Here is a 23,287-nt window from a genome sequence, read left to right as displayed (position 1 = left end):
GTAGCAGCAGTTAGCAAGAGCTATTCTTCGTTTGATCTAAAAGCTGGTGTTATTTTCTGCATTAATAGCGGAGCCTAGGTAGGCGAAGTCCTTAAAAACCACCTTAAAGTTGCGTCTGTCGATGGTGACGTTTTGATTGAGACGTTGAGATTATAGGTCACTTCTCGATTAAAGCAAAAACTTTATTTTGCCCTAGTTAACTGTTAAAACCAATTTTGCCTACTCTGCCTAAATACTCACAAAAGTCCCGTTGACATAACGCTGAATTCATCCAATTATGTCAATGTCATCAGCATACGTTAATAATTGGACAGACTTTTTAAATTAAGTGCCTCTAGTGTTGAAGTGAGAGCTCTGCACTATTATTTCAAGCACGATACTAACGAAAATCGCATGACAACCTACCACATTATCTAAAGCCTTTTTTGACATCAAAAGGTTTCTTTACAGTTTTATGGTGTAGGGAGAATTCTCAATGGTTATCCTGCACTAACGGACGAGTTGGGAAGGGATGCCAAAACTAGACATGGCTCTTAACAGCTCGTCCCTGAAGATGCTGTCATATGCTACCTTGAAATCGATAAAAAGATAGTGGGTGACGATTTAATGTTCTTGGATTTATTCCAGGATCTGCCGTAATGTGAATATTGGTGGATTTTCCTGGTCTAAAACCACACCAATAAGGATCTATCATGTTGTTGACGATGGGCTTTGCACGTTCACATATTACGACAGAGAAGATTTTGTAAGCGATGTTAAGTAAACTGATGGCTCTAAAGTTGGTGCAGTTTACAGGGTCTCCTTTTCTCAGATTCAATGTTTTCTATTATTCTTTTTTATTATACTTATTGAAAGTTGTTCTAGCGTTAAACAGAACAGAACTGAACAGATATGTCAATACATTTTGGTTGGCATTTTTAACTGTCAAACTAAAGTCAACAACCGTCAGAACTTCTTATGCAGCTACAAAAACACCCTTTAATTACCTATAAACAATGTTTGAAACATAGTACCATTTATATTATGTACATATAAGTAAAATAAATCAATATAGAATTCTTAATTTTATTATAGGTAACCGTTAGTATAAGAAAGAAGTATGCTTAGGAAAACATAGTAAAACTGCCCTATATTAAGTTTGAAACTAGGAATCTTATGCTGAACGACATGTTTGCATGCAAGAATTTCCCTAAGTCAATAAAACACAAAATATTCATTATAGATTAGCCTTAGGTCTACTACCTATAAACTTATTATACATATTAAGTTTTTTTTTGTTAATCAATCAACATGACATGGCTAACTTAGATTATTATTTGATACGAGTTTATAGAAAATTAACAGCCTTACAAACATTTTAACATAAATAATGCACTTAAAAAACCACTTTATATATATTAACATATCAAAATGCATATATTATGATTTTGATCAATTCAAAGATTGTTTAATGATTTTTTTTGTTTATTTACAGAGACATTTTTACTACGCAAATATCAATTCACTAGGACTTCACAACCTGTATTTAGGCGTTTGATTTGACGTGTTTTAAAATGCGTATAAAAATGGACGGCTTGAGTTAGTTAAATTTGTTATGGGAATTGACTCATAAAATAAAGGTATCTGAAAAAAACTTACAAAATACTAATTTAAGTCACAAAAATAGAAAACATTCATCTTCACTATCTTAAGTAAAACCAACGCATGTTAGTTATGGCTTGACTTATGAGTACTTTAACCACGCATTTGTTTAAACTGATATCGGTCTCACTGGTTAACACACTAATTACGTCTTTTTTGTTGTGTTTCATACAAAAATATTTACTGTCTTGATGTTGACGTTTTTTTTTTTATTTTTATTGTTATTTTCTCTTAACTTGTTTGTCATTTTTATTATAAACAAATTCAAGTTCAACACGAGCACCGACAACGTACGTTTAACAAACCCACCAATTGTTTATTATTGTTAACGAAACTTAAGAAAAGTCAAAACCAAAACACATATTTCGTGACTTCAATTATTAAAACATTTTATGGGTGAGTGCAAATGATGAAAACATCGAAACAGAAGGAAGTAATTGTTGCGTATGGAGTTTAGGGTGGCTATCGAGGTGTATAATTTAAGGTGATTCAAAATTTTTTAAATAGCCTTGTAGACAAAAAAAAACCTTAAAGGAAATTTCCAGAAGGCAGAAAGTATGAATAAGTTAAATCATTTTTTAAACTTGAATAATAAAAATTTCTTGATTTGTACAAGAAAAGGTTTTATGTTGATCTTTGGGAAGATTAAGAAGAAAATTGTACTACTCAATGATTTGATTACATCAGAGAATAACTTCAATGTGAATATGGACAGATAATAATCAAATCAGTGGAATGACGATGAATTTGTTGCAAGTGGTAAATACTTTCAAAATAATTAGATCGTAAAAATGATGTCATATGGACAATTACATGAGAAATTGTTAGTTAAACAGTTTATGGTAGTTGAAACCAGAATTGCAAAAATTTGTTTTTAATGCATTTTTAATTGTAAAGGAGAAAGCTTATCATTTTCGTTTTCAATTTTTACTTGCATAAGGCAAGTTTTGCATTTGTGAAAAATTTTATTTTGAATTCGGGACTTGAAATTTACGTGTCATTTCGATAGTAGAGAAATCAACTAAAATCGGCCTCCGATCCCGTCTGTAAGTGTGTCTATCCTAGCCTCAATAGCCCTAGCCTCAATAGTTTAAACCTGAACATTAAGGTTATAAGCAGACTCACGTAAGGCGTATTTTTTTAACTTAAAACTTAACCAACTTTGTTGGTCAAACATCGAAAATTTGAATTTTCTCCAAAACCAACCGATAGATTTTTTAAAACTTTCTCTAGTAATTTTTTCTTAGCTTGACTGTTTGCATTTTTATTTTGTTTTTAAATTTTCTCAACGGGTCAACCTTTCTGTACAAAAATAAAATCTGAAATGTTTATTAATATTCTAAATAAATGCATACCAAAAATATTTTTAAACAAAAATTGGAAAATTTTATACATACAAAATTAATTAAAAAAAAAACAGCTGTAACGATTTTCAAAAAACAAAATCTAAAAAATTAAAGTTTTTCGGAGAAATGTAGAATTAGAATGGCATTTAATTTTTTGAAAACAAACTTATTTTACATTTTAAAATCTTAAATTTTAACAGACTGTTAGGTTGGTAGGTAGAAATGGCGATCTCAAGGCAACCTAGCCTGAGATCCAATTAGCGCTGTATTGCGCCGTTTTGATACCAAAAACTCGTTTGCCCTTTGATTGAAAGGGATAGATTTATAGAGAAGCTTCATAGCGATTATGTTAGAGCCATTTTGTCGCATTGAGAAAAAAGATTAGGTCTCTAATCTTTGTCTCAGATACCTTACCAAGTTCTTGAAAGAATGCTTTTCCAAAGTATTTCATTAAAGCGTTTGCCAAAGCAGGACATTTGCAGAGGAAATGGATTATCTTTTCACTTTTTCTTTGGTCACTACAACTACTGCAAAAGGTTTTGTAAGAGATACCCAACTTCTCTGCATGAACTCCTATAGGCCAATGTCCAAACCGCAATAATCCTGGCTATGTATTGCCTTGGCCTGCATAGAAGATCGTTTGTACGGGTTTTATTATAGGTGGGCCATATCTTCCTAGATATAATGCAGTTGGATAAATTGCTCCACCTTCGGTTTGATTCAGTTTGGGAGATAGACAACATTTTACCCTTCATAGCACCAAGAGAAATATTAACCATTTCCGCAAGTGAGCTATGAAAGGCCGATCCTTGCCTGGCTAGCTCGTCAGCTCGTTCATTTACCACGATACCACTATGAACCGGAACCCAGATCAGGGTGACACCGAGGTTAACATTCAGGCTCGCAAGCTCATCGCGACATTGCTGGACCAATTTAGATGAGGATGTGGCCGAGTAAATGGCTTTGACAGCTGCCTGACTGTCTGTAAAGATAGCCGCATTTCGGTTTTGGTCTGGGTTTTGTTTAAGTATGTTACATGCCTCCCTTATTGCCAGCAGTTCAGCCTGAAAAACGCTAGCAAAGTCAGGAAGCCTAAAGGATTTGGCTACATTTAAGGACTCAGAAAAGATCCCAGAACCAACTCCGCACTCCATCTTTGAGCCTTCAGTAAAGATGATTATGTCGAAACCTATCAACACGATGTCATCCTCCCAATCTTCTCTTGATGGGAAGTAGGAGTGCAGTAGTTAGTGTCTACCGAGATAATATCTGAGGGAATCAATTTCGTAGTTTTGCTGAGACCATAAGGTTTTGACAACCAGCTATTTGATTCCTTCAGCCTAATAGCGCTGCAGGAAACTATGTATTTAATAAAAAGGTCGATTGGTAGAAGATCCAAAATATATTAAATTTTGTATTTGATTGGTTTTTATTTTGTAAGTAAGTTTTTATTTGATTTTCATACAAAACTGTTTTTCAAAAACATAACTTTAATTTCTCTCTCTCTCTCTCCTCGGCAAATTTCTATGTAGTCATTGAATTTGACAAATGCCCATTAGTTTATCCGCAAGCTAAATTGATGAGAGTTTTTTCTCAGCCGCACATCAAGAATCTGCAATATTCACGACTGAGTAATTTTTCTATCAGAATATTTTTGTATGTATTGCTTGTTTTGAAAAAAAATATCTATTTTAAAATCAATTTGGTTGTCAAATATGTTTAAAATAAAATAATAATAAATAATAAAAAGACTATGTCACATTTCAAGAATGGCATTTCTCGTAGTAAAAAAATATTTTGATTTAAATATTTATTAGTTTTTAACCTACAAATATTTTGAATACTTTAAAATAATTTTTTAAAAGAAACTAAGCTCTCTGTTTTAATATGTATGTATTTACATATATTCTCATAAAATTTTGTTTGGAATTTTCATCATGTTAAATGTACCCTTTTTCATTTCAAAACTTGTCAAAATTATGTATCTATTTTATCGGAACCTCAATCTTTTTACACTTTTTGGATATTGTTTTTTCTTGGCCTCTTTTGGTAAGGCAAGTGTCAACGCCCATTTTAAAAATTTTAACAAAGCAATAAGGTTCATTCCTTTCCTTTGCACAAATTGTATACCTACACATGTCCTGTAATTTATAAACTGTTTTGCTTAAAATATTTTTGCTTATGTGTGGTGAATCTCGCATTGAATAGTTTCTGCACTATCAACTTTTCATTCTTATCGTATTCTACTCTATGGTTAAAAAAAAAAACACTAGATGTCACTATAAAGCTCTCAAAGCTAAACAAAAATTTTGAAAGCTTTTCATCTGAACTTTAAGTTGAACTTTAAGAATATAAAACGCTAGGTACGTACTAACATACAAAGCAGGGATGTAACTTTTATACAATATATTTTTCGTGGTATAACCGAGAGGTCTAACATTACTTTAACGTTATAAGTTTTATGTTAATTAATATTGCTGGATAAAGGTATTACCATATTTTAAACAAAACAAAAAGACACTTGAGTTTCTTTTTCAAAAAATTATTTAAAGCACAATAAACTTAAACAATCATTTTGTTAATTTCTTAAACAAATTTTTAGTACAGCTAATATTTTTAAATTCAACAGTTTTAGGATCTTAAATTATTAGATATTTCACAGTTTCCACAAAAAATAGTTCAATTTTAAAGATAAATGTATTTTAACATTTCAACATTTCAACGGGATAGAGAGTTTACTGACCTATATTTAAGTACGTTAAACCGTTTTTAATTTTAAAAGTGATGCTGATAAATTAAAATTTATTATAATGCTTTTAGTGAAGATAATGTCAATATATATACTATCAATCTATGTACAATTATCTTTCCATATCTTTCAAATTAATAATGCCACATACTCCATCGATATATAAAATTAGATATCAAATATAACTAAAGCATAGTATCCTTTAACAAAATACATTTATCTTTTGTCTTATCAGTTGAATTAAGGAGAAGTTAATGATTATCAATATCATTCAATAACAATAATCATAATATCTCACCGTCATAACACCGTATGTTTTGAAATAATTTCAGATGTGAGATAATTGAATAATAAAATATATATACTATCGAATAGTGTCGCGACTTCTTCATCATTCATGCATAAAACTATGATAGCTATTTTAAGCTTTTTCTGTAAAGAACGAAAATTCATCAGTGAAACAGCTTTAACTCAGTTAAGTTCCATCCGCCAGACTTTAATAAACAACAATTACCATAGATCTTGATTTTATTTTGTGTCAGGGTGAAATAAAATGTAAGTTCAACTAAAAAAGTTACTAAAAAAAATCCGAAAATGTATTAAAACAAAATTATTTTCTCACAAAATCAAAATACAATAAAAATTTTCTTTTTTTTGAGATCAAAATGCTTCTCTTAGCATAAGGCCAAACAATTTGTTGAGGTTGACCATTTCAGTAACAGAGTTGCCAATTTGCCATCTTAAAAATATTTATTTTTGTTCAAAATGTATTTAATGTATTGGAACATAATTTTAAAATTGTATGCAAATTTTATATTCTACAAAACTTATCCTTTCAGATAAATAAATCAAAGTTCAATGTCAGACTCATCAATGCACAACACACAAAAGAAGCCTAGAGTTCTTATAACACATCCTGAACTTCCAAATGTAGCTTTAGACCTTCTACGTTCAAAATGCGAACTGGTTATCGTCAGCAAATTTCCACCAGAAAAAGATGAAATTCTTCAAAAAGGCAAAGGGGTTGATGCTATATTTTGGAGAGGACGCTACACTGCCATTGGTCGGGAGTTCCTAGATGCAATTGGACCTCAGCTTCGATGTATTTCAACAATGTCTACGGGATTTGATTTTGTTGACATTGAAGAACTTAAGCGAAGAAAGATTCTGCTGGGAACAACAATGAGAGTGCAAGATATAGCTGTTGCCGAACTAACTATTGGATTGATGATTGCAGCTGCTAGACGATTTCATGAAGGAAAATCTTCGATTGAAAAGTTTGTGAATATAACAAATAATATAAATATTCTTCTTATATCTAAATTTGTTCATAGTTCAACATGGAATAGTCATAGCCTTCGATGGTTATTGGGCCAAGAAATTCGAGGGTCAAAAATTGGATTTTTTGGATTTGGTAACATAGCCCAAGCAATTGCTGGTCGTTTAAAGTTCTTCAAAGTTGACACCTTTTTATACCATTCTCGAAATCAATCGGATAAAGCTGATTTATATGATGCCAAATATAGGACATTCGATGAACTGTTGGAGGAAAGTGATTTTCTTATAATAGCTTGCCCTTTAACCAATGAAACTCGGGAAAAATTCAATGCTAGAGCATTTGATAAAATGAAGTCCAATGCAGTTCTAGTGAATATATCAAGAGGACGTGAGTAAAACAAGACAGAATCTTTGAATACCTTGAACATCTTACAGAAATGTTTTGTACTTATTTTACAGAAATAATTGACCAAAAGGCTCTTTACAATGCTTTGAAAACTAATAAGATCTTTGCTGCTGGATTAGATGTTATGAACCCAGAACCATTACCTTCAGACGATCCACTTCTGAGTCTTCCTAATTGTGGTAAGAATTAAGTAATTTTTTGATAAGTTCGATACATACAAAATGTCTTTATTTTTTGAAGTAATCATTCCTCATTTGGGCGCAACAACAGAAAGGACACGCACAGAAATGGCTATTGTGACAGCTCAAAACATTTTGAAAGCTCTTGCTGGTGAACCAATGATTTCACCAGCCTATTAAAATTATAACATTAATAAAAGGAACACATGATTCTTTTTTATTGGTTTTAGAAGCTATATGAAAACTGTTTGTATTTGTATAAGATTTTTACCGTTAGAGAAATTTACAACAAATATTTCATGTGATTTTGTTGAAAGATTTTGACAGTTGATAGCGATCATATATATTATTGAATATGCATACTTCTGTCAAACTGTCTATCATTTACTCATTCTGTTTTTGCAAATTAATGAACATTCAATTAAGCTGAATCTATACGAACAAAAACAACGTGTTTTGTGAATGGGTTTTGGGAATCTGAAGCATTAGTTTGAAACTTGCCATACAACTATTAGTATTCTAGGTTCGTGATGTGGGTGTTATCGGTTTAAATTTCCTCAAGAACGACAGCTAAGCCATAACTGACCACTGTTAACGCGAGCGCTATAAATTGTTGTTTGGCCTGAGTTAAATGATAACTAATTTTTAACAAAATGGTGGTCAATTCCACAATCAGAAATTTAACACTAGCGATTCGAACGCATTTCATATATGGGGGTAATGTGACCACATTAGAATTTTTGTTCCGCATGCCCTCGGTCAATTTTCACCGAATTTATGCGCCGTAAAAAATTTAAATTTAAGATACGGCAGGCATTTGGTATTGGTATTTGAAAAGCTCAAAATATTCTTTTTTCAAAACTTTGCTGAAGGGTGCTGAAATAAATTCCGTAAATAAAATTTCAATGAAACAAAATTATTTAAATGAAGTTAAGAAATTTGGTCTTGAATAAATAAGGCTCTGTTATAAACAAAATAAATAACTTCACAGTAGCAATTCATTGGCGTAATAGCTAAAGTCAAGTTATTGATAAAGAATCTGCCTCTAAGAACACTTTAACCCAAAAAACAAATAAATCTCTTTATCTATAATGATTAGGAATATTTTAATTAAGTTATCAATAAAATAAAATGATGAAAAACACAAGTATCTAGGTACAGTTGTGGTCATATAATTAAGCCAAGGAAATTCTAGTTAAAATTTTAACGTATCATTATTTTAAAAAAATTATTCATATATTTTCTTTATTAAATGATTTAAATTTTTTGAAAAAAAATGTAACGTGCTCTTTAAATTATTTGAATAATTTGACTAGAATGGTAATTTTTCCATAAAAATCATTATTTATCTTAATTGAAAAATTGAAAGGATACAAACTATCAATATTTATCTTACCATATCTTTCAATTGTATGTCATATTACTTATCTACATATATTAATAAAATATTCTATTACAGATTAAAGGTATTCTGAAGCTTAATAAATGTATCTTCTAACTTTGCAGATTGAATTAGAAAAAGAGTTCAAGCACCATGTTTATTTATAAGCATAAATAACATCTCATGTATGCTAAATAAATAAGTGTAGTAGGAATTTTAAAACGTTCATAAATTAAAATATGAACTTATTTAGGTAGTTATAATTTATTAAGTTATTTTAAGTGTTTCATCTTTAGAACTATCATCCATAAGTTAAGGAACTTTTTTGATCAGTTAAGTTTCATACGCCAGACATAAATAACCCACAATAATTAATTAATTGTTTTAGAGTTAAACGTAAGTTCAGTAAAAGAAAGTTATTGGAAACAGTAAAACCGGTCTATATGGCTTTTTTATTTTAAAATGAGACCTCTTATTGAACAAGCTTTTATTTTGTTTACAAAAAAAGTATGACTAGATTAAGAACAAAAATTCTTTGTGATGTCTTTCCAGATGAATAAATCAAAGTGCAATACCAGCTTTATCTCTTAACAGTCTAAAAAAGTAAACTAGAGTTCTCATAACACACCCTGAACTACCAAATGTAGCTTTAAACCTTCTACTAGAAGAAGAATACATTTTTCAAAAAGGCAAAGCTGTCGATGCGATATTTTGGAGAGGACGCTGTACTCGTATCGGTAAGGAGTTCCTTAATGCAGTTGGACCACAGCTTCGATGTATTTCAACAATGTCTATAGGATTTGGTTTTGTCGACATTGAAGAGCTACTCGTAAAGAAATATTCTTCTTCGAACAACATTGGGCGTACAGGATAGAGCTGTTGCTGAAGTTGCTATTGGATTGATGATTGCAGCAGGCAGACGTTTTCATGAGGGAAAATGTTCTATTGAAAAGTTTGGGACTGGATCTTTAACAAGACAATGTATCTTAATATAATCTAAATGTATTCATAGGTCAATATGGATTAGTCATAGCCTTCGATGATTATTAGGCCAAGAAATTCGAGGATCAAAAGTTGGATTTTTTGGATTTGGTAACATAGCTCAAGCGATTGATGATCGTTTAAGATTCTTAAAAGTCGACAGCTTTCTATACCATTCTCGAAATCAATCAAAAAAAGCAGTTTTGTATAAAGCAAAATATGTGACATTCGATGAACTTCTGCGAGAAAGTGGCTTCCTTGTAATAGCTTGTCCCTTGACCAACGAAACTTGTGAAAAATGCAATGCAACCGCGTTTAGTAAAATGAAGTCTAATGCAGTTCTGGTGAATATATCAAGAGGGCGTGAGTATTTTTAACAGAAATAATTGACCAAAAAGCTCTTTACGATGCTTTGAAAGCAAAAAGGATCTTTGCAGCTGGTTTAGATGTAACAAACCCTGAACCACTGGCTTCAAATGATCTACTTCTGAGTCTTCCTAATTGTGGTAAAAATTATAACTCTTTAACTTAAAACGCATTTACAAAAATAATATGTAACGATTTTCTTTTTCAGTTATCACGCCTCATTTGGGTACAACAACCGAAAGAACATTCACTAAAATGGCTATTGTGGCAGCACAAAACATTTTGAATGCTCTTGCAGGTGAACCAATGCTTTCACGAGCTTATTGAATACAAATTGTGAAAATAGTCAGAATCATTTAATTTTTGTTTTATTATTATCTTTTCTGATTTGAAATGTATATTTCGTTATGTTATTTTTCTTAGAGAATTTCTACATGTCTCCATAGACGCATCAGTACCTACCTGTGAAGTGTTAAGGTTATTATAGGCAAGCCGTTTCGATTACATCGATTATAGTTGGGATTCAAATTAGCAACATAAGCTTCCGAAATGCTGTTTACAAAAGAATTATTGCTGCAGACCGCCATAGTGTTTTTTTTTTATTTATGTTTATTGTTTATTTAAACTATCTCAAACCCTAAACTACGACCAAACAATTTTCAAATCCACGAAAATAAAATGTGTGAATAAAATCTAAAAACAAAGCAATTTGATTAGATTATACTAGATTAGATCATCATCAATCTGCATCAGGCACACTTTTGACATTGTGCCGCACATAAGTAAGTTGAAAAGGGTTTCAATGAAAAATACAAAATATAAAGTTATAAACATTTGGAGTTAAACTACAAAGATTACGTCAGATACCCGAAATTGCCCCAAACAATTGTTTCTGGTTTGAATGGCCAGAAATGACAGGGACTAGGCCGGAAAACCAAAAAGAATTAATTAAATAAATACACAAATAATTAAATCAAAAAGTAAGCATTGTGGCATAAATGAAGTACCTACAACCTTCTGAGTTTTCTTCGTTCCATTCTTTTTTTCAAAAATTGTATAGTTTTCCTGTGATTTTTTTTTTCAAAAACACTTCAAGCGTAATTTCTTCTAATAAAAATTCTGGAAGTTGCTCTGTCATAAACAAAATGCTACAAACTATTAACCGAAGATATTAAATTTTGTTTATAAAATGTATTAAGCTTTATATTTACTATACTCAAGAATTTTGATAAACATCTGCAACTGGAATCACTTAAACACTCAGCAAAGACAAATAAAACTTTTTTATCAGTTGAGATTATATATTTTTTTATTAGTTTATCAATAAAATAATATGTTTAAGTATATACCCGCAAAGTTATTTAGCTTATAAAATATTGGTTTACATTTACTACAAAATTACTATCTTATTTATATTCTGAAAAATATTAAATGACTGCATGTCTGTTTTAAGTAGTTAAAGTAAACGTCATATTTTCGAAAAAAAAATGTTTATACTTTTTTCCTAACAATCGAGCCGGTTCGACCAAAACAAAACAGAGAAAATGTGTTGAATTGATAAAACGAAACCAATTCTAAAAGCAAACAACTTGTTGAAAAAAAGCTTTCATCTAAAAAACTTATTATTTAATTTTCTCAATCATGTTGCAATTCAGTTTAGCTTCAGCTTTCAATCAAAGCGGAACTCTGTGATCGAATTTATTTTGTGATTTTGACACTAACTACTTACACTTCGATAAATTATGAGCAGAGTGAGTTTGTTTTATCTTTTCTTTTTTAATTAAAGTGAACAAAAAAACAATTAGAATAATTATTTATTGTATTTATTATAAATTAATTAGATTTGTTGTGGGAATGCCAATACAAATAGTACGATATTGTATAATAATTGATTGTGAAGTTGAAGTATTATCTTAGGAATTTTGTTCGTACTTTTTCGTTCTGCGGTTGGAATCTGAACATTTTGCTAGGAATTATTTATTAAACTGAGAAGCTTTTTATTTATTTGAGTAGATAGTTCTTAATAACATAAAACAAATTATTTTACAAACGTTACAATTTTGGAAAATTTTTGAATATCTCTTTAAAAACTAAAAACTGATTATTATTTATACAATTAAAATTATTTTTATTTAGCAAATTATCTTTCTATTGAGATTGATATTTGAAAAATACTGAAACGATTAGAAACCTTCGCATGTTTTACCCATCAAAATTTGTTTGTTTACAAACATACTAGTAATTGTAATTTAAACATTATGTTCATGAATATATGTACAAAACAACAACAAATAGAATTAATAGAAAGTTTTAACAGCTGAAACATCGTTTCAAGCTGTAGTTTTTTTGGAAGCAAATGAATTTATAGTTTAGTTAATAAAAACAGTATTTCAATACTTAACAGAAATAAACATTGAATTTCTCAAATTCACTCCTGAAAATTGTATCAAGGTTGTGTTTAGAAAATCATAATGGAAAATGTGAGGTCACAATTTATTACATTTATGATCAATTCAAAATTGTTTAAAATCGTTTTTTTTTCTTATGTAAAGCAATTTAAAACCTAATGTCATAAAATAATATTTTTAATCCACATTTTAGGCTTGCAATAACTTTTTAATCTGAAGAATGTTTCTGGAAGCAGTAAGATACATTTTTTTGTATTTGATGTACACAAAAATATAAAAGAAAACTAACCGAAAATATAGAAATTATTTTTATTCTGTTGTAGTCACTCACAATCTGATTGAAAATTTTATTTTGTTTTAAATTACAATTTCTATAAAACCGAAAAAACACTGTCTATTTCAATTATTATTATATATAATTAATTATTATATTTCAATTATTGTTCAAATGGCTTAAATTCTTTCAAATCCATAAAGGAAACACAACATTTTCGTGTTTATTTTTATAGTCTATATTTCTTTATTACTTTGATTTATTGAAATAAGGAATAATAAGGAATTTATTGACAAAATAAATCTATAATAATAGTCGCCTGATGCTTGTAAACGCAAACCGAAATGTCAGTCTATATTTCCCATCTTTGTAATGGAATATGTTGGTTATAAAGTTATAATTGTACCTTTATGTAAGTTTTATCATACCATACGAAAACGCTTTGAAAGCGATGGTTGACTTTTCAGTAAAATGATTTTCACTCTTATTTGACACACACAAGGTTTTTTTTGCATTTGAGCACCAACTTTCTATACTAGTTGCTGTCATTGGGAATATATGGGTTTTCATTATTTTTCCACTGATCGGAAAGTTAATTACGCCACATCAAATAACAGCAAAACTGACATAAGTTGCTTCAATAACGTGACTGCTGCCCAATGTCAAAGTTCAAAAGTTTCATTTAAAAGATTGAAAATATTTTATAATCGGTAAGGACATTCACTATATTATTTTTAGAATGGCTTCTTTTAAACAAGAAAAAATTCAGATCGAAAAAATACCCTCCTACTCGTACGTATTAAATTTAATTCTTAATTCTTTTTGAATTTTTTTTTGTAATAAAACAAAAAGATTAAGTTAGGAATTTGTAGATATATTTTAAATATACAATATATACAAACTGAATCTCAATCTGTTTCTAGGCAAACGAAGACAAACGAGAAAGACAATATTATTATTTTTTGAAATTAGATTGTTAAAGATAAGATTTAGTCTTCAATTTTATTCGAAATTTGTTAATTTATTATAGATACGAGTTTGCTTTAAGAGGTTTAGCGATAAAAAATCCGAAAAATACTCAAGTATCTATTCTCAAAAGATAAAATAAATATGTATGTACGAACAGGGTTTCAAAAATTATAACATAAAAGCAATAAAAGTTTATAACATTTTATAGAATTATCTTTTTTATCTAGGTACATATTTCTTAAATATTTGATTTGCTTATATTTTTTGTTCGCATTAGAAACTCCCTGATAGTATTTTGTCAAAACTTAAGGGCAAGCCAAAGGTTCTTGTTACCCATCCTGAAGTTGGCGAAGAGGCTCTTGATATTTTAAACCAAAAATGTCAAGTAACAATTTTACAAAATATTCCACCGGTGCGGTCGGACATTTTGGAAAAATGTAAAGGTATGGACGCGTTTCTGTGGGCTGGTCATCATCCATTGAATGCTGAAATCCTTGATGCTGCCGGACCTCAAGTCAAAGCTATTTCAACAATGTCAGCAGGTTATGATTTTGTAGATCTTGAAGAAATCAAACGTAGGAAAATTCCATTTGGCAATACTCCAGAAGTGTTGGGTATTGCTGTTGCTGAATTGGCAATAGGTTTGATGATTTCAGCTTCCAGACGTTTTCATGAAGGCCGAAGATCGATTGAATCGTAAGTCGGGCGAAACCAAAATTATAATATCGACTTAAAATTAATAAATATTCCATATCATAGGTCAACATGGAATAGTGACAGTCTTCAGTGGATGTTGGGCCAAGAGATTCGAGATGCTAAAGTTGGTTTCTTTGGATTTGGTAATATTGCTCAGAAAATTGCTGATCGTTTGGAAGGATTTGAAATTGGCAGAATTATTTACCACACTCGAAAAGTTTCCCCCAATGAAGAAGAATACAAAGCAAAACATGTCACGTTTGATCAATTGCTGGAACAGAGTGATATCCTTTTCATTGTTTGTCCATTGACAGCTGAAACAAAGGAAAAATTCAACGAGAGTGCATTTAATAAAATGAAGTCCAATGCGGTTCTAATTAATGTCGGCAGGGGACGTAAGTGTTATTTTTTTACAAGAAAACAATATTTTTTTTCAAATTATTGTTTTTTTAGAAATCATTGACCAAAAAGCTCTTTACAATGCTTTGAAATCAAATAAGATATTTTCGGCTGGTCTTGATGTTATGACACCAGAACCATTGCCAGCAGATGATCCTCTGTTGAGTCTTCCAAATTGCGGTAAGTTTACGTATTTTTTTTATGGTTTTTGCTTATATTGGAAACATTTTGTGCTAAAATGTTTATTCTTTGCTAATTTTTAGTGCTTGTACCACATTTGGGATCTGCCACAGCAAGAACCCGAGGTGACATGGGCGTTATTGCAGCACACAATGTTCTTCGTGGATTAGCTGGAGAACCTATGTTTTCACCAGTTTATCAACCCTGAGCTATTTAAGAACTAATTTTAGCATTGTTTAATTCGTTTTTTAATAAAACAAGAAATTGTTACCGAAATAAACACGAAACTATCAAGATCAAAGCTTTTTCATTTCAAAATACAAAAAAAAAAAAATAATTACGAGTTTTAAAGGACAAGTTTTGAACATTTAAATATATTTTTGAAACAAAAAAAAAATACTTCAAAATTCGCACTTAAATCTTTTTTTATTTCATACAAAATTATATGAACAAATTTAATTTTAAAAAATCACATGTTCATTCAAATATATAACTTGTTGTAATATTTAAAAATATTAATATAAAAAATCAAAACAATTCAATTTCTATACAAAAATATAACATTCATAGATAAAAATATGTAATTCAATAGTTAATAAGCTGGAGCAACCATGGGCTTCCCTTCAAGGGCATTCAATATATTCTGCACAGCAATATTTCCCATTTTGATTGTCGTCTGTGCTGTCGATGTTCCAACATGAGGAAGAATAACTAGAAAAACAAATGTTCTTAAAAATAAAACATTATTTAAACATATAAGAAAAACAACATACTGCAATTTGGTACACTCAAAAGTGGATCATCACTTGGCAATGGTTCTGGTGTTGTAACATCCAATCCTGCAGCAAATATTTGCCTCTTCTTCAATGCATTATAAAGTGCATGTTGATCAACAATTTCTTTAAGACAGAAAATTAATTATTGAAACAATTTATCATCATTAAAAAAATTAAAAATTTCACCCACGTCCTCGAGCAACATTTACAAAAACACAATTCGGTTTCATCTTAGCAAAAGCTTCTGCGTTGAAAATTCCCTTAGTTTCAGGAGTTAGAGGACTTGCAACAATTATAAAATCACTATCACTTAGTAATTGATCGAATGCCACATGACTTGCATTGAAATCAGCTTCATTTGGCTTTTTAGTTCGTGTGTTGTAGATGATTTTCTTGACATCAAATGATAGAAGTCTTCGGGCAATAACTTGACCAATTCCACCAAATCCAAAGAAACCCACAGTAGAATCACTTATCTCTTGTCCCATTAGCCAATCATGTCGATCGGTTTCCCATTGTGAACTGTAAAATAAAAAAAATACTGTAAAGGGCAATCAAGTCTAAAACATCTATAATTAAACATTAAATTGGCGCCCAACGTGAAGATTTTTAACTTAATGCATTTATATTAAAATATATAAACTAGATAGAATTGAAAATTTTGACATAACTCGAAGTATCAAGGCACCTATAATCTAATTCAAAGGACTTTAGAAAGGTGTCTGTGTTTTCTAACGATGTGAATACCTTATTTCAAGAACCGGCAGAGATATTGACTTCAAATAAATATGGTTTTACAACCCATCAGTTTGAAGATGTAGAACAGATTTTCAAAAAAATTGGGTAGGTTGTTTTTTTAATATGTCAATTTAAAGAAAGAAATATTTGGTGTACCCCAAATATCTCACGAACCAGTTACTTTATCGCCTTCAATTATATTTTATTTTATAAAGTGACGTGACAATGAATAAGTATGATTTAAAAAAACCAATTAAATCAATTAAATCATTTTTTTTATAAATCAATGAATAATTGTCACCTAGAATGTTTTACGAACAAAAACTGATATTACATCCAAAATAATTTTATCCACGGAAACAAATTTATTAACAAATAAAAAAACCTTAAAACACTACTAAAAGTTTATGAATATTTGTTTTCGAAATAATTTTATAGTATAGAAACTATTTCGTTTTTAGCATTTATTATTTTTTTAGTAAACATAATCTTATATAAAAATATAATAATATATATATACTACCCAAAATTGGTAAAATTGATGTTTGATTTAAATATTTCGAGAAAAGATGAACGTATTAATCTCAAATATGATAGCACTTATAACATCCATTTGGATATTTTGTAAGAGAAATAAAACCTTCAAAAAATGCTTTTTAAAATTGGTAAATTATTTTTACGAACAAAACAAGGTATAACAATCAAACGTATTTTATTTTATTAAATATTGTTGTCAACTTTTAAGTAGTTTTGTAGAAAAATTAAATTCAAACCTTTTTTACGTTAACAACTAAACGGTTGCCTCAACCTTAAACTAAAAAGAAATTCACCAAAAATTTCTAGTCGGAAATTGTGATTTCAATATTTATCACGAAATTCTGACAGTTAAAACACAATTAAAAAATACGTTATTTCTCCTAAACTGGCAATTCTTTTAATAAAAAAAGAGCTGAGTAAACGATTTAGAGAATGTAACACAATCAAACGTCAAACAGACATTTAAATCACTCTCTTTAATCACTCTCTCACATTCCATTAAAAAAAAAAGAAGATAAAAACAAAAGTTCTTTTTTTCTTCAACTCTCTTCAGACGAATTTAATGTGCTATATGAGAATGCATAATTATAGAAGGTACTTACGTTTCTATCATGCGTCTTCCTTCATGAAACAATCTCCCGGCTGATATCATTAGTCCAATAGCAATGTCAGCAACTGAATTGTTTACTGCCCTTGGCGTATGCCCCAATGGCATTTGGCGTTTCTTGAACTCGGCGATGTCAACATAATCAATGCCCGATGACATTGTTGATACTGCCTTCAGTTGACTTCCGGCTGCATCAAGAATTTCACCATTTAAAGGCTGATAGTGTGCCCAAAGAATTGCATCGGCTCCTTGAATCTTTTCCAAAACTTCTGATTTCAAAGGCGGAACATTTTTGCAAACAATTACTTCACATTTTTGTTTTAGAGTGTCAAGCACTTGCTTAGGTACTTCCGGATGTGTGACTAGTACTTTAAACAGTCGACTTGTCATTTATAGAGATCTTAAAAAAAAAGAGTACTAGAAAAACAAAACAGCTGCGTGGTCTTTGGCAGAACAACACTCGAAAACGGGACAGAAGTCAGAACTAAATAAATTTTATTTAGGTGGAGAAAATATTTGGGGATAATTAAAAAATGTGATGTGAAGGAAAATAAAAGCTGAATTGTACTCTTCGTCGTATAGTTTGGGAGAATTAGCTTTAAATTTAGCTTTTATACATTTCTCTTATTTGTCTCTTTCGAACTATTTTTGATACTTTGACGTTTATAGGAGTATAAATTGAAAAATTCATGAACATTGAGAGATTGTCAGACAACAACGAAAATGCGGCGAGTCAGCTGTGAAACGTGTATCGGTTTATTATTTGGGCGTAAATATAACCTTTTTATTTATTTTTCATATATTTTTAGAGGCACCGTCTGTCTGAGGCTGGAAAGCAGAGACAGGGGTTTTTTGTTTAGGTATAAAAGTTCAAAGATTGAAGAAAAGCGTAGGTGTATAAGTTTTGGTTTCTTTCTAAGCAATTTCGGTGTAGTAGTTTTAATTTCTAAAAATGTATAAAAGCATCGAATTATTTTAGAAAAAAAGTTTCGCAGCCAAAGAAATGCTTTAAATTTTTATTGATCAAAACTAAAGTGCTGAGATGCTTTTTTAAAATTGGAACATTTTGACAGTTTTCAACTTTGACTGTTATTGGTCAAGGTCAAAATTTTGGTTCATTTTGTATTTTCATGTTGGTATCGCTGAAATTTGACACCTATCATTTATGATAATAGATCACTAATTCAACGGCCGGCGGCGGCGCGTTGAAATTACATATTACAACACACAACAAGAGTGGTAATTTAAACGAAGCCACTTTTTGGGCATTACTCTACCTACCGATGATTATGGTAGTAGACATTTGAAGAGAGTGAAAGCTTTACTGATGCTGTAAGGTTTGTCTACATCATGGAAATTAAGGTTAAGTAAAAAAAAAGTACTCTAACGGCTGAACTGAATTTATAGATTTTTTAGCTTTGCAGAAGCAAGATGGGCCAACAAGCTGCAATACACGACTTATTTAATTATGTCTTAGTTGTGTAAGAAGTTTCGTGGTTACGTAATTTCGTGTTTAAGTTTTAGTTATCAGATGACAGCTAACATTTATACGAAACAATGGTTATAAATTCACTCGAATCTTCCTGCTGCGGCCATTTGAAAGATATTGTTTTTTACATTAAATGGTAAAACATGTAACTCTACTTTTGAAACTTAATAATGAAGGACCCTGTATAGAAACAAAAATATTGAATTGTAGCTTACAATTTTAGATGGAAAATGTTAAGAAATCTATATGAACTGCCTTTTAATAAGGACTTTAAAATTTGATAGTTGATAGTGTGTGTGTAGTTGGAACGTCAAATTAGCTGTCATTTATTCAATATGTTTTTCAACAACAACCAGAAAAACGGATATTTGTAAATGTGAAATGATATCTTTAAGAAGTAACAGAGTCATAAATACCTATTGGTCATATAAGCTCTGATTTTTGTAACGCAGTCTTAAAAACCTGAATATTTCGGATGTACGCCATCAGAAGAAGCAGCGGCAGACATGTGAACTAATGATATTCTTAAATAGTATTAATAAAAGGCGGAATTTTTTAGAATTTTCTGTGGGGGGGGGCGTGGTTGTCAATAGAAATTTGAATGAAGTTCATAGCCAACTTGCTTTCCCTAAAAGCACCTATGGCATTGGTAGTCATTTAAAAAAAATTAAAGTTTTGATGATATCTAGCAAGCACACACTTTGTTTTATTTAAATTTTAAGATATAAAGCTCTTAATGGAAGACCCTATATTAAGTTCAAAGTAACTTTTAAGCTCGAAAAACAAACTGAATGCTTTCTGTTAAAAAAAGCCACTTAAATTGAATGAATCTTTGAATGTTGTTTCCTACACGTTATCTATTTTTATATTATTGTCGTATTTATACCAAAAACTTCACCTTTAAATAAACCCTAAACCACCCTTAAAATGTTACTCGGAGTTCTTCACAACACATCACATTCGGTGAATCGTGAAAGTGTGGAAGTGGCCAAATTACCTGATGATTTTATACCAACTGATATGCATTGGTTGCTAGGACGTGGTACCGGCAGTGGCGGTGGCAGCACGAAAAGCAGTAGTAGTGATACACTGTTGATTTCGAGCAGTGATGGACGTTTTGTGATTTTGAATAAAAGTGCTCGTGTGGAGAGAAATATTTCAGCTCATTCGCTTGCTATAAGTTCGGGACGTTGGAGTCCAGATGGTGCTGGTCTTCTGACTGCTTCGGAAGATGGAATTATTAAGATTTGGTCAAGATCAGGAATGTTAAGGTCAACGGTAGTGCAAAGTGACGAAGCTATACGTTATGCTCGATGGTCCCCAAATTCTACGGCAATTGTTTTTTGTCAAGGAGGATTTATTTCTATTAAACCATTGGCAGCTAATAGTAAGATAACAAGGGTGAGTGTTAGAAGAAATGGTATATTTTCCTTCTGAACTACTAAGTGTATTGGAGGAGAATGTGGGCCTACGAATAAGTACCAAAAAGAGTTAACTGGTATTTAAGTTTAGTATGGAACTTAATTCGCCTCAAGATTTATGTGGTATCACAATGAGCCATTAAACTGGTGTAAGTGTGTCCTACTCCATCACGGAAAGCCACTTTAACCTAACCTAACCTAGTTTTTAAATTCGGTCCGCTTCAAATATTTACTTTTTTAAAGTTATGAAAGACCAAGTTCAAGTTTGTTTTTATAGAAGTTTTAATTACGATAGCCTGATTTTGTAAACTAGTTTATATTACTCAACATTTGTTAATTTATATTTCAGTGGCGAGCACACGACGGCCTTGTTCTCTGCTTAAGTTGGTCGAGCCAGACCGATTTAATAGCTTCAGGTGGTGAAGATTTTCGCTATAAAATCTGGGATTCTCAGGGAGCAAATATATTCACAAGTTCCCTTGAAGAATACGCCATAACCTCAATTGATTACAACCCTGAAAAAGATGTATTTGTAGTGGGTTCTTTCAATAGTTTGAAACTCTGTAATGAATCCGGATGGTCACATGGAAGCACTCGATTTAATTCACCATCGATTGGTTCGATCTATGGGGCATCGTGGTCCCCCGATGGAACTCAAATAGCTTGTGGTTCATCTACAGGATCTTTGATTGTTGGACACATAGTTGAAAAACAATTGAGATCTAGAAATCTCAAGGCAACAACAAAAGGACGTAAATCAGTGCTATTGCAAGATATTTCGAATTCAACTTCGGATGTTCTGGAATTCCCCGATCGAGTCATAAATTTTGCTCTGGGTTATGGTCATTTGATTGTTGTGACTTCAAATCAAATTCAGATATTTAATGAAAAATACGTCAATACTCCGACAATAATCGAGGGAAGAAATGATGTGAGGGCGCTTGAAGTTTGTAAAAAGTTAGTAAAATTGTTGATCGATAGTTTTTTTTTATAATCGATGTAATTATTGACAGGTACTTTATGGTTCTGGACTCAAGTTCAATATGGATCTATAATTATACTGGACGATTGCATTTAAGTCCACGTTATCAGGGATCACAGGCACAAATTCCACTGCTCACAACAAAGTGTATATCTCTTGGTCTGGATGTTTTAGCAATTAGGGAAAACGCTGATACTGCTGGTAAGGTTCATGGAAGTCAACATAATGAAGCGAAATTCATCAAGTTAGCTTCATTACAGTTGTTCACACGTTTGATCTAATTCCGGGAGCATCACGTCAATATGAACCTCATACAATTCGAGCTAAAACTCAAGTTGCGGAAATTTCAGCTTGTAAAGCCGGTAACACTGACGATCAGTTCATAGTGTTCCTGGATGGAAACCGTGAACTCTATATAACTCCAAGTCGAAATCTGTCACAAAAAAGTGAAATTTACAAAATTGGAACACAAGTTACATCGGTTAAGTGGGCTAGTGAAACAAATATCCTCGTAGGGCTGCATGATACTTGTTTTAGTATTTGGTACTGCCCTGGCGAGGGGGCAAGTGACCCCACAATTATAGCATTAACGACAATAACTATTGATTCTGCGTAAGATTTTGATTATATTCGCTTTGAATTTTTAAAAATCCAGCACAATTTTTTTTCAAAATTAAGTGAATTAGGTAAAAATATCACAATCGAATCTTTTGAGGATGCCATAATTTCATTCTGTTCGTCTGGGGCACTTTTGTCAATCAATGTCAATATTTATTGTGAAATTCTGCATCGTACTCTTATGGACGGTCAATGGCAACAGGGATTGAAAATATGTCGATTGGCACAGAGTACAATATTGTGGGCAACTTTGGCAGCGATAGCAACAAAAAAAAATCAGCTCTCAATAAGTGAAGAAGCGTATTCAGCTGCTTTACAAGTAGATAAAGTATCTTATCTTCATTACATTAAGGTGTGTTAAAATATTTTCAAATCTTTTAATGATTTAATCGATATTTTTCTATTTGTTATTGTATTAAGGATCTCCCACCATCAAGTGCCGAACAAATGGCTGAAAACTCACTAATGCTTGGACGTCTGATCGAAGCCGAAACGATACTTGTTCATGGTAAAAGATTTCATGAAGCAATATTGTTGTGCCTTCGAATGCATAATTGGCGAAGAGCACTAGAAATTGCTGAGAAGAATGCAGTTGACGTTGACATTGTGATAGAACAGAGGAGAAAATATTTGGAGGCCTTGGGAAAACCTGAATTTGATGAGTTATTTTTGAAAATATCAAAGAAGACCGAGAGTGAAATTGATAAAAATATTTATGTATAAGCTATTCTCAAGCAATATAATTATAATATTTCTTAAAACATTTTTTTTTGCAAGATGATGATAAACTTTCTGATTTTAACAACGTTATAAGGTTTTTCTGAATTTCTATAAAAAACAGAAAAAACCGTCTTAGACCACTAATT

General features: G+C 31.0%; 4 protein-coding genes and 1 pseudogene across 6 annotated transcripts; 4 read left to right on the top strand and 1 right to left on the bottom strand.

The window, feature by feature from the left end:
- Positions 1-1,462: 1,462 nt before the first annotated feature.
- LOC129952155 (glyoxylate reductase/hydroxypyruvate reductase-like) lies at positions 1,463-7,959 on the top strand. Of its 3 annotated transcripts, none has more exons than XM_056064610.1 (5): positions 1,463-1,619; positions 6,576-7,013; positions 7,071-7,402; positions 7,474-7,599; positions 7,661-7,959. In XM_056064610.1, exons 2-5 carry the CDS (start codon positions 6,595-6,597, stop codon positions 7,777-7,779), a joined length of 996 nt encoding a protein of 331 aa, XP_055920585.1. In that variant the 5' UTR covers positions 1,463-1,619; positions 6,576-6,594; the 3' UTR covers positions 7,780-7,959. The 3 variants fall into 3 exon arrangements, with proteins under 3 accessions (XP_055920585.1, XP_055920584.1, XP_055920586.1); XM_056064609.1 differs by lacking the exon at positions 1,463-1,619 and adding an exon at positions 6,144-6,291; XM_056064611.1 differs by lacking the exon at positions 1,463-1,619 and adding an exon at positions 6,387-6,512.
- Positions 7,960-9,520: 1,561 nt separating this feature from the next.
- LOC129950759 (glyoxylate/hydroxypyruvate reductase B-like) lies at positions 9,521-11,774 on the top strand (annotated as a pseudogene).
- A 154-nt stretch (positions 11,775-11,928) lies between these two features.
- On the top strand, positions 11,929-15,547 carry LOC129952154 (glyoxylate reductase/hydroxypyruvate reductase-like). Its single transcript, XM_056064608.1, has 5 exons — positions 11,929-12,078; positions 14,256-14,674; positions 14,738-15,069; positions 15,128-15,253; positions 15,337-15,547. The coding sequence occupies exons 1-5, from the start codon at positions 12,070-12,072 to the stop codon at positions 15,459-15,461; spliced, it is 1,011 nt and encodes a 336-aa protein (XP_055920583.1). The 5' UTR covers positions 11,929-12,069; the 3' UTR covers positions 15,462-15,547.
- Positions 15,548-15,653: 106 nt separating this feature from the next.
- LOC129952156 (glyoxylate reductase/hydroxypyruvate reductase-like) lies at positions 15,654-18,410 on the bottom strand. The gene is made up of 4 exons (XM_056064612.1): positions 17,907-18,410; positions 16,220-16,551; positions 16,027-16,152; positions 15,654-15,964 (listed from the first exon to the last, which is right to left on the bottom strand). The coding sequence occupies exons 1-4, from the start codon at positions 18,299-18,301 to the stop codon at positions 15,846-15,848; spliced, it is 972 nt and encodes a 323-aa protein (XP_055920587.1). The 5' UTR covers positions 18,302-18,410; the 3' UTR covers positions 15,654-15,845.
- Positions 18,411-20,327: 1,917 nt separating this feature from the next.
- LOC129950758 (intraflagellar transport protein 80 homolog) lies at positions 20,328-23,182 on the top strand. Its single transcript, XM_056062678.1, has 6 exons — positions 20,328-20,801; positions 21,171-21,778; positions 21,835-22,004; positions 22,064-22,415; positions 22,482-22,773; positions 22,842-23,182. The coding sequence occupies exons 1-6, from the start codon at positions 20,328-20,330 to the stop codon at positions 23,142-23,144; spliced, it is 2,199 nt and encodes a 732-aa protein (XP_055918653.1). The 3' UTR covers positions 23,145-23,182.
- Positions 23,183-23,287: the final 105 nt, after the last annotated feature.

The sequence above is a fragment of the Eupeodes corollae genome, chromosome 3 (assembly GCF_945859685.1).
Source record: "Eupeodes corollae chromosome 3, idEupCoro1.1, whole genome shotgun sequence".
NCBI lineage: Eukaryota > Metazoa > Arthropoda > Insecta > Diptera > Syrphidae > Eupeodes > Eupeodes corollae.
Note: the sequence above shows the minus strand (reverse complement) of the source record. Positions and strands in the feature narration are given on the sequence as shown.